Source organism: Medicago sativa, chromosome 3, assembly GCF_051527215.1.
Source record: "Medicago sativa cultivar Bolivia chromosome 3, Bolivia_mono, whole genome shotgun sequence".
Taxonomy (NCBI): Eukaryota; Viridiplantae; Streptophyta; class Magnoliopsida; order Fabales; family Fabaceae; genus Medicago; species Medicago sativa.
This window is the reverse complement of record NC_140751.1, coordinates 32,452,032-32,467,425: the sequence shown is the minus strand read 5'-3', so window position 1 is coordinate 32,467,425 and position 15,394 is coordinate 32,452,032. Positions and strand designations below refer to the sequence as shown.

At 39.9% G+C, this 15,394-nt stretch overlaps 2 protein-coding genes across 2 annotated transcripts; one reads left to right on the top strand and one right to left on the bottom strand.

The window, feature by feature from the left end:
* The first annotated feature begins 6,865 nt into the window (after positions 1-6,865).
* Positions 6,866-8,876, top strand: LOC146937205 (uncharacterized). The gene is made up of 2 exons (XM_085751623.1): positions 6,866-7,318; positions 8,374-8,876. Exons 1-2 carry the CDS (start codon positions 6,965-6,967, stop codon positions 8,722-8,724), a joined length of 705 nt encoding a protein of 234 aa, XP_085607749.1. The 5' UTR covers positions 6,866-6,964; the 3' UTR covers positions 8,725-8,876.
* A 1,760-nt stretch (positions 8,877-10,636) lies between these two features.
* LOC146937204 (uncharacterized) lies at positions 10,637-11,122 on the bottom strand. Its single transcript, XM_085749361.1, has one exon. It carries the CDS (start codon positions 11,120-11,122, stop codon positions 10,637-10,639), a length of 486 nt encoding a protein of 161 aa, XP_085605487.1.
* Between the last annotated feature and the right edge of the window lie 4,272 nt (positions 11,123-15,394).

Sequence of the window (15,394 nt, the reverse complement as noted above, 5' to 3'; positions counted from 1 at the left end):
TTATTCAAACCAATTAAAAAGACTCAGACAATTTTCAAGGACTAAAATGAGTTTGAATGCAGGAAATGACTAAAATACCCTTTTTCATGAGTCTTGCAAGTAACATTGAAATAAAATGCAGAGAAATATGCAATTGATCAGAGACAAATTCAAATGACTTAAAATGCAAGGAAAATATTTTTGGATGACTTGAAATGCAAGAAAACATAGACAAATACACAGTTGAAAAGATTTTTAGAGCTAAATTGAGAAATAAAGCAGAGTAAAATGTCAGTGTAAACAATAGCAAATTGACAATTCTTCAAGAGTAATAGACATATATTCAAGATAGAAGAAATATTTTGAATAAGTATTTTTAGGTCCAAAATTAGGGTATAACAACACCAACAAAAATACTAAGGCACCGCAACCTCCAAGGTCGCCATGATAACCTCGCCTTCCGTACATAAATCATAGACGGTCGAAAGAAAAACTGCAAACATAAACGAACGATTTTTCAACCAATACAGAGGTCGCCAGTAAGACACAGCAAAGTTCGGGCAAGATCGATCATCCTTGAAACCAAATAAAAATGACTTAAGCCGCCAATACAAGCATTAAACATCCAGCATTGTTTAAGCAATATAAGATTCAATTCGCAGAAGTATAAATATAGTTCGCAAAACACAAAAACGCCAAAACGCATTGTTCAAAATAAAGGCGCTACGCAGAGTCGCCATAGTTAGGTACAACATAAAATTCACTCATCATCTACCAATTTACCATCCACAATGGTTTTAAAAGGATCAAGCTCCTCCATCTTGGCCTCTGGATTAAAGAGCAAAACTTGTTCGGTAGCCAGCTTGAATCCGTTCTGAAAATAGAGAGCTAAAGAGCGCCTCCCCTCATCAACCGCCAAGTTAGACTTCTTCAGAGCCGCGTCCTTCTCATCTCTCTCGTTCTCAGCAGCTTCCTTCGCCATCTCCTCCAGTGCCTTCTCTGCCGTCTTCTTTTCCTTCAACGCATCCGATAGTCGCCCCTCCAAACCAACAGCTTTGTGCTTCCATTTCTCCACGTCCTCCGCAGCATCCAGGTGTTTCTTCTCCAATGCTCCGTACTTCAACTCCCAAGCATGAGTCAATAGCAAAGTACGGAGGGCGGCTGTGCCAACGTCGGCAACCAAGTCACTGGCCTTTGCCTTCACCGTCGCTTCAACATCAACCTGAGCAAAGGGAACTTTCTCTGCCATATACCTTCGAAACAAACAACCAAGCTCGTTTAGACTATAATAACCGAAGTCAGAATCCAGAAAACAGTAAGGAAAGAAAGTTTACCGGCGGAAGTCAAACTTTGAGTGCCAGAACGACTCCATGGCTTGGTCGTTCAGAGAAGTACCCCCAACGTTAACACGCGCCGAAGAGCGACTACCTCCTGACCTGGCGCCCTTGCCGGTCCTTGCCTTCTTGGCAGATGGCGAGTCAAGATGAACAACGGCGTTCCCATCAGCAGCCACCTCCGGCTCATCAGTTTCAGTACCCCCAGCATCACCCTTCGTAGAAGCCTCCTTCCTTTTTAGCTTCCTCAAAGACATTCCAGCTGGATCACTCGACACGTACCCTTCAGGGTTCTTGTTTGCCTCCAACTCCGCCAGATACTTCCTCATCTCCGCTCCAGTTAAAGACAGCATCTCTTCTGCAAAGAAACGAGAAACAAAAAAAGAGACGAAGGTCAATAAAAGCAAAATGGGAACCAGCAGAGGAATACGACAAACAAAGCCAAGTAGGACACTCACGCAAATAAGCCGTCAAGCGTTTTTCGTCACCTTCCCTATTCAATAGTTCATGAATCTTGGTCAGAGGAACCTCTTCAAGAAATTGTACCAAGATTCGTTCGTCAGAGGACATGGCGTCCAAGTCATATCCTCCCACCGCCAGAGGATTATTAGTCCACCGAAGAGGAAACTTAGGCTTTCCATCCAACAGCACTGACGAAGTTGAACATCCAGGCGATCCCTGAACTCTAACAGACGTATTGAGGAAAAACTCGTTTCCCTGAATGATCAAAAATGGCGATCCACGTACCTTTATTGACGTCTTTCGTCCCATAGAAACAAAGGAACGCGCCAACTGAAGGCTCCAAACCGAATGCCTTACACAGTATCTCAAACCCCCTAATAAACGCCCAACTATTAGGCCGAATTTGAGTCGGATCCACATTTAAAAACTTTAAGACGTCCATTTCAAAGGGCGTGAACGGTATCTTCACACCAAACTCTTCCAGCACGGTAGTATACACAAAGTACGACTCATCGCCCTCACCAGCCATCTCCTGATCACAGACTCGTTCGTCAGGATCACAAGATAACAACACCACATCCTCCTCACTTTCAGTTGCGGAAATATCAAACTTACTCCTAAATAGATCTACAGCCGAAACATCAACGTATAGCGACTCCTCCATACGCACTTCTTCCACGAAAGGAACCATTCCAACCGAGCTAACAAAGGAACCCTCGTCTTCAGATCCTTGCAAGAGTTCTCGAGGTGGAAGGCTGTCCTGGAAATCGTCCTGTCTACACTGGGTTCATGGAGTAGCAGACAGAATCACACAGTCACTATCCCTACCCGAATCAAAGCTAGAGTCACTAGACAAGTCACTAAACAACTCCTCTCCGTGTAACCCGAAGTAGTACTTATCCCAGTCAATAATCCCATCTGGCCCAGTGGCATGTCACAAACATTCCTTCCTCAGCTGATCCCTTTCGTTTGGGTCAGTAGGACAGATTAATTTACCATCCTCGTCACAATCCCTAATTAAAACCATCCCCCTAAAAACTATGACCGCGCTAAAGTAAAAATGAATATAATACGAGAAGAAGTGACGAGAGGACGAAGAATACCTGTATGGGAGCTTAGCACGAATCGTCGAAGCTTCGAGCAGCTGGAATAGCGAAATGAAGAGGAAGAGAAATGAAAAGAAATGTTGGAAAGCCAAACATAACCTTCTTATAGGGAGGCGAGAAGTTCGTTTCGGGAAGCGTGTCGCAGACGATTGAGTGGGATAGGTCATAGGATCGTGACACGTGGCGCTCATCAGGGAAACAAAATACGAAACGATCACCGGTGAGTTGAACGCGCCGCGAAAGTCTATCACGCCCCGGGGCGTCGTAAAGTCAGACCATCGGCGTTCACGAATTCATGACGCAACTCAAACACTTCGCCTTGTGTCCCCCAAGACTCGTGCTTGGGGGGTTGTGGACGCTGCACGGATGAGTGTAGCATGATATACCCACCCTCAGCAGATGTTAGAATATCTCATTACAGTCTTAAGGGAATACTTCGCACGCCAATCACACGTACGCCCTCGGGAAGTAAGGCGAGGAAGTATTAGCTCTGTAAAGCAACAGTGTCTCATGACGTATGTGCTGAAGACGAAACATTGCATGACTCAAACAGTTCGCCTTGTCCCAAGACTCGTGCTTGGGAGGCTATGGACCGTCATAATATTTCTAAAGGCCAAAATCCCTCCATAAGGACCTGGACGCCCTCCATAAGGGCCTAGGCGCCCTCCTGAAGGGCCAAGTCGCCCGCTAGAGGGGCCAGGACAACTTCAGAAAGGCTATCCTGGCCCAGGCTCGTCTTCCATGAGGGCGCCGCCTCACTTAGTCTCCAGAACCCTCTAAAATCACCCAAAATACGTAAATACCCCTGTTGCTTGGGAACCAAGCAACCAAAGCCCAAGCCCATAGCAGGCTATAAATACCTCTCTTGAGAGCAGTCTCAAGGCATCTAATCATCAGTCTAAGCCCTAGAACCCTAGTATTCCTTACCGTACTTTTTGCAAGTACACTATGCATGTTACTTTCAACTATTATTTTTACTTGAATAGAAAGCTAATCAATAGTTAATAACGATAATTTGATAATTTTTACTTGATTCGTCCGTTTTCTTTATCAGAAGTTAAACAAGTTGTTTGGGATTGTGAGAGTTTCAAAAGCCCCGAGCCGGATGGTATTAATTTTGGGTTTATTAAAGATTTTTGGAATGAGTTGAAAGATGACTTTATGAAATTTCTTCTGGATTTTCATCGAAATGGGAAGTTGACAAAGGGTGTCAATTCCACTTTTATTGCCTTGATTCCAAAGGTGGCAAGTCCTCAGAAGCTTGCTGACTTTCGACCAATATCTTTAGTTGGCTGTATGTATAAAGTGTTGGCAAAGGTTCTTGCAAATAGGTTACGTGCTATTTTGAGTTTTGTGGTGTCAGACACTCAGTCAGCTTTTGTGCGGGGTAAACAGATCCTTGATGGCATTCTAATTGCGAATGAGGCAGTTGATGAAGCAAAACGTTTGAAAAAGGAATTATTATTGTTCAAAGTTGATTTCGAAAAGGCCTATGACTCGGTTAACCTCAATTATTTGAATTCAGTGATGCTTAACATGAATTTTCCAACTCTATGGCGGAAGTGGATAATGGAGTGTGTCGGAACAGCAACTGCTTCAGTAATTGTGAATGGGAGTCAGATAGAAGAGTTTCCTATACAGAGAGGGCTTAGACAGGGGGATCCTTTGTCGCCATTTTTATTTTTATTGCCGGCAGAAGGATTTGATGCTTTGATGAAGGCTTCAGTGTCGACGAATTTATTTAATGCCTATGGTGTTGGAGCCCATCAGGAGGTCAAAATTTCTCATCTACAGTTTGCTAATGACACTATTATTATTGGTGAAAAATGTTGGTTGAATGTACGTACTATTAGGGATGTGTTGTTATTATTAGAGGAGGTGTCAGGGCTGAAGGTAAATTTTAATAAGAGCATGCTGCAGGTGTAAACATTCCTCCAACTTGGCTGTCAGAAACGGCTTCAGTGTTGAACTGTAAAACGGGTTCAATTCTGTTTATGTATTTGGGATTACCTATTGGTGGAGATAGTAGGAAATTCAGTTTCTGGAAACCGGTATTGGATCGAATTACTGCAAGATTGTCGTCGTGGAATAATACGTTTTTATCGCTCGGTGGCCGTCTGGTTCTTCTGAAATCTGTCATGTCTTCTCTTCCGGTTTACTTTCTTTCCTTCTTCAAGGCACCTACAGGTATAATTTCCTCTATCGAATCTATTTTAAAAAAAAAAATTGGGGGGGGGGGGGGGGGGGGTTGTGAGGTCTCTAAAAAAATTGCTTGGATAAAATGGGATTCAATTTGTTTACCTGTGAATCAAGGTGGTTTGGGGGTGCGGAGGTTAGGAGAATTTAATTTGTCTTTGTTAGGGAAATGGTGCTGGAGGTTGTTGGTTGATAAAGATGGATTGTGGTATCGTGTCTTAAAGGCTCGATATGGGGAGGTTGGAGGTCGAATTCTGGAAGGAGGGAGAGATGTGTCTGGTTGGTGGAGGATGATATGCAACGTGAGGGAAGGGGTAGGATCAGGAGTAGGTAGTTGGTTCGATGATAATATTAGGAGGGTGGTAGGAAATGGTAGTAGCACTTTCTTTTGGACTGATAATTGGCTGGGCGGAGTTCCCTTAAAAACTCAATTCAGCCGTCTTTATGATTTATCGGTACATAAGGAGTGTTCTGTGGCGGATATGGAGCGTTGGGGGTGGGAAGAAGGCAGTAATGGATGGGGTTGGAGACGGCGTTTGTTGGCTTGGGAGGAGGAGAGTGTGAGGGAATGTGTCACTTTGTTGGAAAATGTTGTTTTGCAGGTTGATACTCAGGACCATTGGCGGTGGTTTCTCGATCCTGTTCATGGCTATTCGGTTCGCGGAACTTATCGTTTCCTAACAACTATTGAAGAACAGGTGGCTGATGGTGCAGTTATTGATGTGTGGCACAAACTGGTTCTGACAAAGGTTTCTCTTTTTGCTTGGCGCCTCATTCAAGACAAAAATTTCTACGAGATCAAACCTGGTGAGACGACGTGTTCTACAACCTAATGACAGTTTATGTGTTGGAGGATGCGGTTTGATAGAAACAACGGATCATCTTTTCATTGATTGTGAATCTTTTAGAATGGTTTGGCTTTTACTCTATCAATGGCTTGGGTTCTATTTTGTTCCTCCAGGTTGCATCAAGGATCATTACACTCAGTTTATTCATTTGGCGGGGTTACCGCGATCTTCACACTTGTATCTAAAGGTTATTTGATCTTCATAGATACGGTTATTGATCCTCTCCGTATTGTTGATAAAGTAAAGCTAAATTCCTTCTTATGGCTCTCTTCAAACGTTATGTCTATTGCTTTTGGTTTTCACGATTGATGGAGACATCCACTCCTATGTATGGGTGTCATGTAATTTTTTAGCGGTGTTGGCATCTGTGTTAGGTGCCGTGATGATGTAACAGACATTAGGTGATTCATCACTTTAGCACACCTTGTGCGGTGTGAATCACTTTGTTTTTGAGCATTATATTCCATTTTGATTTGTTCAAAAAAAAAAAACGATAATTTGATAAAATATTAATTTTTCCAATTATTGAATTTTTTTAATATGTGTGTAAAAACTTTAAACTTTGAACGATGTTAGTTTGGAGAGTACTTTCTCCAGTCACTTTTATAAACAAAAATTGAAAAATTGACATTTCAGATTCATTTAATAAATGATGTATGTAGACTACATACATTATTTATTGAATGAATCTAAAAAGTGAATATTTGCTTACAAGGGTGTAACAAGTGCTCAAAAGTTCCTTTAAATTAAGGGTCTTGTTAACGAGTGCCCCCGGAACACTCTTTAAGCATCCTAAAATTAGTAATTATTCTTTTGAAAAGTCAACTATTACAATTTTCAATACATTCAATACACAACTTTTCATTATAAACTTGCTATTTAAAGTGCTTAAAGAGTGCCCGGGCCGGCCACTCGTTAACATTTTCCTTAAATTAAAGCCACGAACAAAACCCGCTCCACCGAGTCTAACCCACGAACAAAGCCACGAACACTCCCAACTATCCCAATCTAGGGTTTTACAATTTCCCCCAAAACCCTAATGGCAGAAGAAACCGCCCCCGAAATCGTCGATCCCAACACCACCGTCGCCGCCACCGTAGACATGGAAGTTGAAAACGTCACTGAGTCCAAAGAAAAGCGTGCCAGGGAAGAAGAAGAAGCAGAGGAACCCAAAGACGACGTGGTTTCGAAGAAAGCTAAAGTAGACGAGGAAAAATCAGTGGAAGAAGAAAGGTTGGAGAAGTTGGAGAAAAACGAAGGTGATGAAAAAGAAGAAAAGGAAGCATCTGGTTTTGTGAATTTGGGACCCAAAACGTTTGGTTCTTCTTTGGATATGTTTCATTACTTTCACAAACTTCTTCATGCTTGGCCTCAGAATCTCAATGTTAACAAGGTATTTCTAAGTTTCATTTGTTTTATTGTTAATTTATTCAATTTGTGTTTTTTGTCATTTACTTGATCTATATGGTTTGGTAGTTTTTGTAGTAGTTTATTTCAATTGATTTTCGATTAACAGAGTTTTGGAGTAAACAATTGTGATGGAGAGAAGATGATATTCTAGTTAAAGATATGTATTTCCAGAAATTATGAAAACAGTTTTTTGACATTTTCATTGTTTTCAGAAGTGCATATAATCAGTTTATTTGGATTTTTGGAAAATTTAGTTTTTTTAGTAAAGAATATCTTGTTTTATGTTAAAATTATGTTAGAGAGAAGATAAAATTAATGTTTTGCATTATGAAGTTACTCTTCACCTTTTAACCAAGGACAGTAAGTTGAAAGGAGACGCATAAGCTGTTTGGCTTGATAAGTTAAATCTTCTGGTTTGGAGACTCGTAGTTTACTGCTCAATGAACATCTGCAATCATGTGTGTTTTCTTTGATTTCAATAGAATGAGTTTTTTCAATCTTTTTGAAGGGTCTGCGACACTCATCCTTTTGGTGAGTGTTGAGGCTAATCAAGATATGGCTGACATAGTTGTGTGAAACTACAGGGTTGGCTCGTTAAACCGACCCTATGTGTGTCATTTCATGACAATGATGTTGACAACTCGGTTTCTTTGCTTATTTTCATTTCATGGTTGGTGCAGAGTTATTGAAACTCTATGAAATCTTGTTGCTGAATGCCACATAATGTTTGAACTGCTACCAATGTTTAAATATACTGAGATTTACTGTAACATGTTCATTTATTTTGTGGAAAGTTATAGATAAATGCTGATCTTGCTTGTGGTTTGGAGACTATTCCGTAGTCCTCTTAAACCATAGATGATTTGGTCGGTAACCAACCCTATCTTAAAGCCTTGGTTGGATATGAGACAGTTTTATTTTGCCATTGTTCTCTGTTTTCATTATTCTCTGTTCTAAGTCATGTATGAAAATGTTTCAGTAGTTGCAACACTGATTTAGTTCTTACTGAATCCACATTGACTTGTTTATGTATTGTAGTATGAGCACACGATGTTGCTGGAATTGCTCAAGAATGGGCATGCAGAACCTGATAGAAAGATTGGCGTAGGGATTTGTGCTTTCCAAGTTCGCGACCACCCTCGCTATAACAGTAGGTGCTATTTCCTCATCAGGGAAGATGACACTGTTGATGATTTCAGCTTCCGAAAGTGTGTGGATCATATAAGTCCCTTGCCAGAAGAGATGCAATTGAAATCTGAGGGGAACAAGAAGTTTGGTGGTGGTGGTGGAGGAAAGCATTATGGAGGAAATGGTGGCAGAGGAAGGGGTGGAAGAGGAGGTTGGCGCGGTGGTGGTGGTCGTGGAAGAGGGGGAAGGGGGAGAAATTGATTACAATAGTTACTGGTGTTTAGTGTTTTATTGGGATCTAAAAATGTTATGTACGTTTGGCTGGTCTATTTCATGTTTCCTGCTAATTACTTGATAATTATGATTTTGGCACTATGGTTATTTATAATTTATGAAAGTTTTGGGTTATATCATTGCTTGGATTTTCATTTAGGGGTGCTAAACGTACCACAAACTGAAATGGTTGTGTGCTAGCTAGAGTTATTATTAAATGATTCGGTTCATAACGGAGTATGAAATGAAGTTTTTCGCCATTAGTTTAATTCAACATGTGAGTTATTGTAGTCGCATGGAACCAAACTTTTCGATAAATACTTTATCCTGTCGAAAACAAACACTTGGAAATAGAGGCTAAACACAATGCTGCCATATGCAACCAAGAATCATTTACATTCACCACCACCAACATACTTTTTATGGAAATTTATTGAGGCTTTTTATTGCTTCAATGAGTATCAACACAGCTTTCAAATATCTCACAATTGCCCAGCTCTTAGCCCCTACCAGTAAGGTGTCATTTGAAAATTGTAGATGCGAAACATTGACATCCCCCTGCGCACCAGCATTATAAGCGGTGAACAATTCAGCTTCTACCATAACATTCATTAACTTATACCTTAATCTCTCATTGTTTTTGACCAATAAAAACAGAAAGAAAACAAGATTGTAGTAAAAGGTGCATCAAATAATATGGTTATTCAAATATCATTGCTCAAGTTTATTAAAGCTCAAAACCCCGCACAAAGCAGTACATGGAATGGCCAAATTAAATAGTACAAGAAGGCCAAAACAATCTAAAAAGACTCCGCCACAACAGCAGCAAAACTGGTGCGAAGAAACAGGGGCCAGCACACCAAAACAGAACAGCAAGCCTAACTAAACCGCTAAAACATCAAAGATAAACAGTTAAAAAAACCAGCAAAACTAGCACAAACCGCAGCATCACAGCAGAAGGTCCATGCGCCCTTCAGAGACAGCTGAACCAAAACACAGCTACGACTCCCCAAACCCAACGGAACACTATCTCTCCAAACAACTACCCGAAAACCACTTCCACTCGTAGAACATACACATAGAAGACTTCAACCTAGACAACTCCATTACCAGGAAAGGACGTTGACCTCTTACACCAATTCCTCAACATCTATCCCCACATCATAAAAAAAATCATTCCATTTCGCGCCTTTCATATGCCAAATAAGCCAGTAGCCTTTTTCCAAATTCTTTTAAGGACACCATCCAACAAATAAGGCAGTAACCGGCTAGTGCAGGAAAAGGTGAAGGGCAGTCTCCTCTCCATTGGTTCAAAAATCACATATCTGCAAGATAAAAGATCTACCCATAATTTTTCAGAAACTGGACAAGCTTAGTGGGAAGACAGTTATCTAGTAATCTCCAAACAAATATAGAAATCATGGTATTTCAAATTACACGTTTAGTTAGCAAACTTGTGACCATGAAGGAAAAAAAACCCTGAATAAACAGCAAATATGAAATGATCCAGAAACAAGATCAAATCAGGAAGCTACATAAAATTACACTCTCGTATTTGATTTAATAAAGCTGAGCTATTTTTATATTTGATTTGAAAATTCACAAAAATTTGTGATGGAACTGTGAATTAACACACATTACATTAAAGAGAAGAATCTGGAGTTAACAACATTTTGAGGTCTGTAACATTTTGATGTCATCATAGTTTGATATCATCAATTCCACCATTATTAGAATATTAATAAATAAGGAATTTTTTTTGACACAATAAATAAATCAGGGATGAGAAACAAAGATTATAAATAACACATTGGAACGCCTATATAATAGTTTGATCCGCTGGTGTATCATGAATTCCATTATTATTATAATAGAATATAAATAAATATTCCAACACCTATTACATCAGCATAGTTCTATCCATTGCATCGCACAATTTGTTGATAGTGTAAGTGGTTCGAGCTTTGCGAGCTGCAGAGCTGGCAGGTTTCGCCATCTGGGGGGGAAAGGTTTTCATAGTTCGATCCATTGCATCGCACAATTTGTTGATAGTGTAAGTGGTTCGAGCTTTGCGAGCTTCTAAGCTGGCAAGTTTCGCCATCTGGGGAGGAAAGGTTTTCATAACCGCGGCCAGAATATCTCTGGCAGACAATCTTGACTTCCGACGTCGTAAACTAAACTTGACAGATTTCTGAACAAGCTTCGCCATCATGTTGGTTATGATACTATTCATGCTTTTCAACGCTCCGCAAGAAATATGAATGCTAGGGTGCACCTGCTTCAAAACCTGGTAGATGTACTTATTGAATTTGAACATCTTCGACGACTGCGACTGCAAATTCTTCTCCACTGAGCCTGCGGGATTCTTATTTGTCATTGGAGCCATCGCGAATTGATGAACGAAACTCCGTCTGTCTGTCCAGAGAGAGAGAATTAGGGTTTCAAATGGAACTCCAACTAGTAAACCCTATGTATTTATACTTTTATAGAGGAGAGAATTCAAAGTTTTTTTTGAAAGAAAATGAAAGTTGCTTTCTTCGACAACAAATCTACTACTTCCTCCGTTCCCGGTTAACCGAGGCAAAAGCTCATTTCACACGTATTAAGAAAAATGAAATGTATAAATGAAGGATAGAGAAAAATAGATTTAAGTGCACTTGTTAAGTATTGACGCATTCTCCACTATCATAAATGTAAAGTGATTTTTTTTTTGAAGGAAAAAAAAAAAACTCTAATTAGAGTTATAAAGGGAAAAAAGTAATTAATATTGTATTGAAAAGTGAAATGGCTAAGTTATTTTGGTACATTTTTTTTTTTTTTGCAAATAGCTCAATTATTACAGGACGGAGGTGAGTACTTTTTTTTCCTAATTACTTCTGCTACTGATTAATTAATTAATCTTCTCTAGTTTTTTTTAAGAGACTAAATGAAATATATTACCACAACAAAATGTCATCCCTAGCACAAGGTGTACCAAGGAAAGACAATAGTGTCAAACCAATATTTACAAAGAAAAGCAACTAAGGAATGAATACAAGAAAAGAAATAACAATTAGCCTATGCCCATAATGGTGAATGGACTCTGACGCCAACCATGAAAATTGAAGGGAAGAGAAGCAAACTTCGCCTTCAACCACGTGAATGCTAGTGAGTTAATCTTATCAACCACCTGCATAATTGAGCATTCTTTTCCTTTGAATAATTTGTTATTTCTTTCTTTCCAAATTTTCCACGCAGTTGCAAACCAAAGAACCTGTAAAATCGATTGTCTCGCCTTAGCGACAACACCACCTGAAGTGAACTGATTAAAATGGTCAGTAACAGCAAACAGAGTGACCGACGAAATGCCGATCCACCGATAAATAACATGCCAAACAGTCTCAAAAATATTACAATGTAAAAATAAATGAGAAGAAGTTTCCTCAGACCCGCATCCACTAACACACAAATGAGAACCATTAGCAATAACACCACGACGAATAAGATTATCCTTTGTAAGCAACCTATCTCGAAACAGACACAAGCAAACAACACGACCTTAAGAGGAATATCTTTATTCCAAAGAGATGATACAACCACTGTAGGAGGAGTGTGCGGTTGGATAGTCAAAAAATTATAAGCACTACGGACGGAAAAAAACATAAGATGTTTCCAAATTCCATAGCCAACGATCATCCTTGTCAACTTGCAAAATCACATTGTGAAGTAATAATTTCATTTCCCCCACTTGCTCCTCTTCCCACGCAAACAACCTCCGCCTCCATCTCCACGCGCTGACCTTCACCCCCCCCACCCTAACTAGCTCATATCAAACACAGACGCCCCCTTAAACACCGACAACTCAAATAATCTACTAAATTTGACTCGAAACGACACACCACCAACCCACTCATCCGACCAAAAAAGAGTATGTTTCCAGTTACCAACATCACGAGAAACGAGATCACTAAACCACTCCTCCCTACTCAAAGTATCTATATCACGCAACCACAAAGAGGCCTTACGCCCTCCACCCCTCATCCGCCCTCCCTGCACACCATAACGAGCCGACAATACTCTAAACCACAAACTCTCCCTATCCACCAACAACCGCCAACACTACTTCCCTAGTAACGCCGTATTAAACTTCCTAATTTTCCTTACCCCCAAACCACCAACCTTCTTACTCCTACAAACAAAATTCTAATCAACCAATGGTATTTTCTTGTGGTCATCCCCCAAAAAAAATATATTAAAATAGATTGAATAGAGGAGACGATACTTGAAGGAGCCTTGAAGAAAGAATGAGCATAAACAGACAGAGATGATAGGATGATAGGACAAACTTCAGCAAAACCAGACGACCACCCAATGATAAATGTTTCGATTTCCACCTCGACAGTCTAGATTTAATAAGGATAATGAGCGTTTCCCAAAAAGGCAAACGTCTCGCATTACCACCAATAGGCAGGCCCAGATAAACAAAAGGAATAGACCCAACCTTACAATTCATCACCATAACAGCTTCAGATAACCAATAATCAGGGACATTTACCACAACCAACTGACTTTTAGAAAAATTCACCTTCAAATCAGACAATGTTTCAAAAAGGAGAAGAACCGCACGCATCACCCGGATATCGCCCACGATTTTTCTCCCAAAATGAGAGTGTCATCCGCAAATTGGAGATGCGAAACAACAATGGGATCACTATTTCCCACCTTATAACCAGTAAATAATTCATTATCTGACAGAGATTTCATCTAAACATGGAACCCTTCTACCACCAAGAGGAACAAGAAAGGAGAGAGAGGCTCACCCTGCCTCAATCCCCTTCCCAGAGAGAACTCATCCGTTGGAGAGCCATTAACCAAAACCGAGGATGTGGCCGTCCCAATGCATTCTTTTATCCACTTCTGCCAAAGTGTCGGAAACCCCTTTTTCAACATAACCTCTTCTAAATAACCCAGTCAATAGAATCATATGCCTTTTCAAAGTCTACCTTAAAAAGTAACAACTTCTTTTTGCGCTTACGGGCATCATTGACTAACTCATTAGCCACCAAAATACCATCAAGAATATGGCGACCTTTGATGAAAGTAGACTGAGAATCCAAGACAACGGAACCAATCACCGATCGAAGCCTATTGACAAGCACCTTTGCCAAAATTTTATACATGCTACCCACCTAAGAAATGGGACGGAAATCGTTCAATCGTTGAGGACTATCAACCTTGGGAATGAGAGCAATAAAAGTACCATGTATTCCTTTGGTCAATCTTCCATTCCTATGAAATTCAGTAAAAAAAAACGCAGCACATCGTCCTCCAGGACGTCCCAAAAATTCTTAATGAAACCAAAAGATATGTCGTCAAGTTCAGGACATTTAAAATTATCACAATCCCACACAGCAGCCTTCACCTCCTCCACTGAAAAAGGCTTAATCAAACCGGGCCATTCCCTAGCTGACAGAGTTCGAAAAGTTAGAGCTTCCATAGAGGGGAGCTCTACACTTTGGGCTTGAAAATGAGACAAAAAATGTGAAAACACTGCTCTACGAACAAAATCGACACCTTCAACCAACACACCATTCACCATAAGAAACATAATAGCATTTATTCGTTTTCTACTGGACATAATGCCATGAAAAAACTTTGAATTTGCATCCCCTTCACGTAACCATTGCACCATCGACTGTTGCCTGCAAATACTAAAATTCATTCGAGATAAAGAGAACAACTCCTCTGTAAGCCCATGAAGTTCCTCTACCTCCCCATCAAATAACACTTCTGACTCCCCTTTCAAATCAAGAGCAGAAATTCTATCCTTCAGAGTCAGGATTCTAGCAGGTAAGTTCTGAGAATGACACTGATGCCACTCCCGCAAAGCCAATTTGATCAACTTTTGCTATGCTTGGATGTCGAGACCATTAATTATTTTTATTTGAAATTGATGAAATATTTCGTTGTTTTTAATATGTGATTATAATGGCCATAAAAAGATGATTAGTGGAGTACGTGTAACACCTATTTTGAAGAATTAACCTTTTATAATTACAAGTCTGAGTGTTAGTGTGTTACTGTTTTATCTTGGTTTTCGGGTGTCAAACATTGATTACGTTTGAACCTTTTTAACCTTTGATATCTCATTTTTTCTTGGGAAGGGAAAAAATAAGCAAAACCCTTGAGAATCGAGGTCTGGGAGTTGTTTTCGCTACGGGAAGGTGTTAGGCACCCATAACGACTATAGTATCCTATAGGAACCGTCTTTAGTTTCTACGCGCGCGCTTTATTTTTAAATGCTATTTGAAAAATGATATTTACACCTAAGGGTTTACTAAGTCAAGAATTGGAGGGAAAAGAAAGTGTTTGAATTTTTTATTTTATTTGAATTGAAGGAATATTGGTTCCTTGCCTACGTCCCCTTTTAAGGGATCAAATCCACCGTAGTTCTCTTCCAAAAATGTTTTTGTTTTTGTTGGTTGATTTTAAGTTTGAAAATAGAATTTGAAGAATGGAGATTGAGAGGCCTTAAAGGCATGAGATTGTGAAATTGTGAGGTTTGATTAGTGATTTTGGAAAGAAGTCAAGTATGATTAATTTTCATTGAAATTTGATTAAGAAAATAAAGAGAAAATGCAAAGGAGTTTTGACTCCTATATTTTTTGGAAAAAGGTTT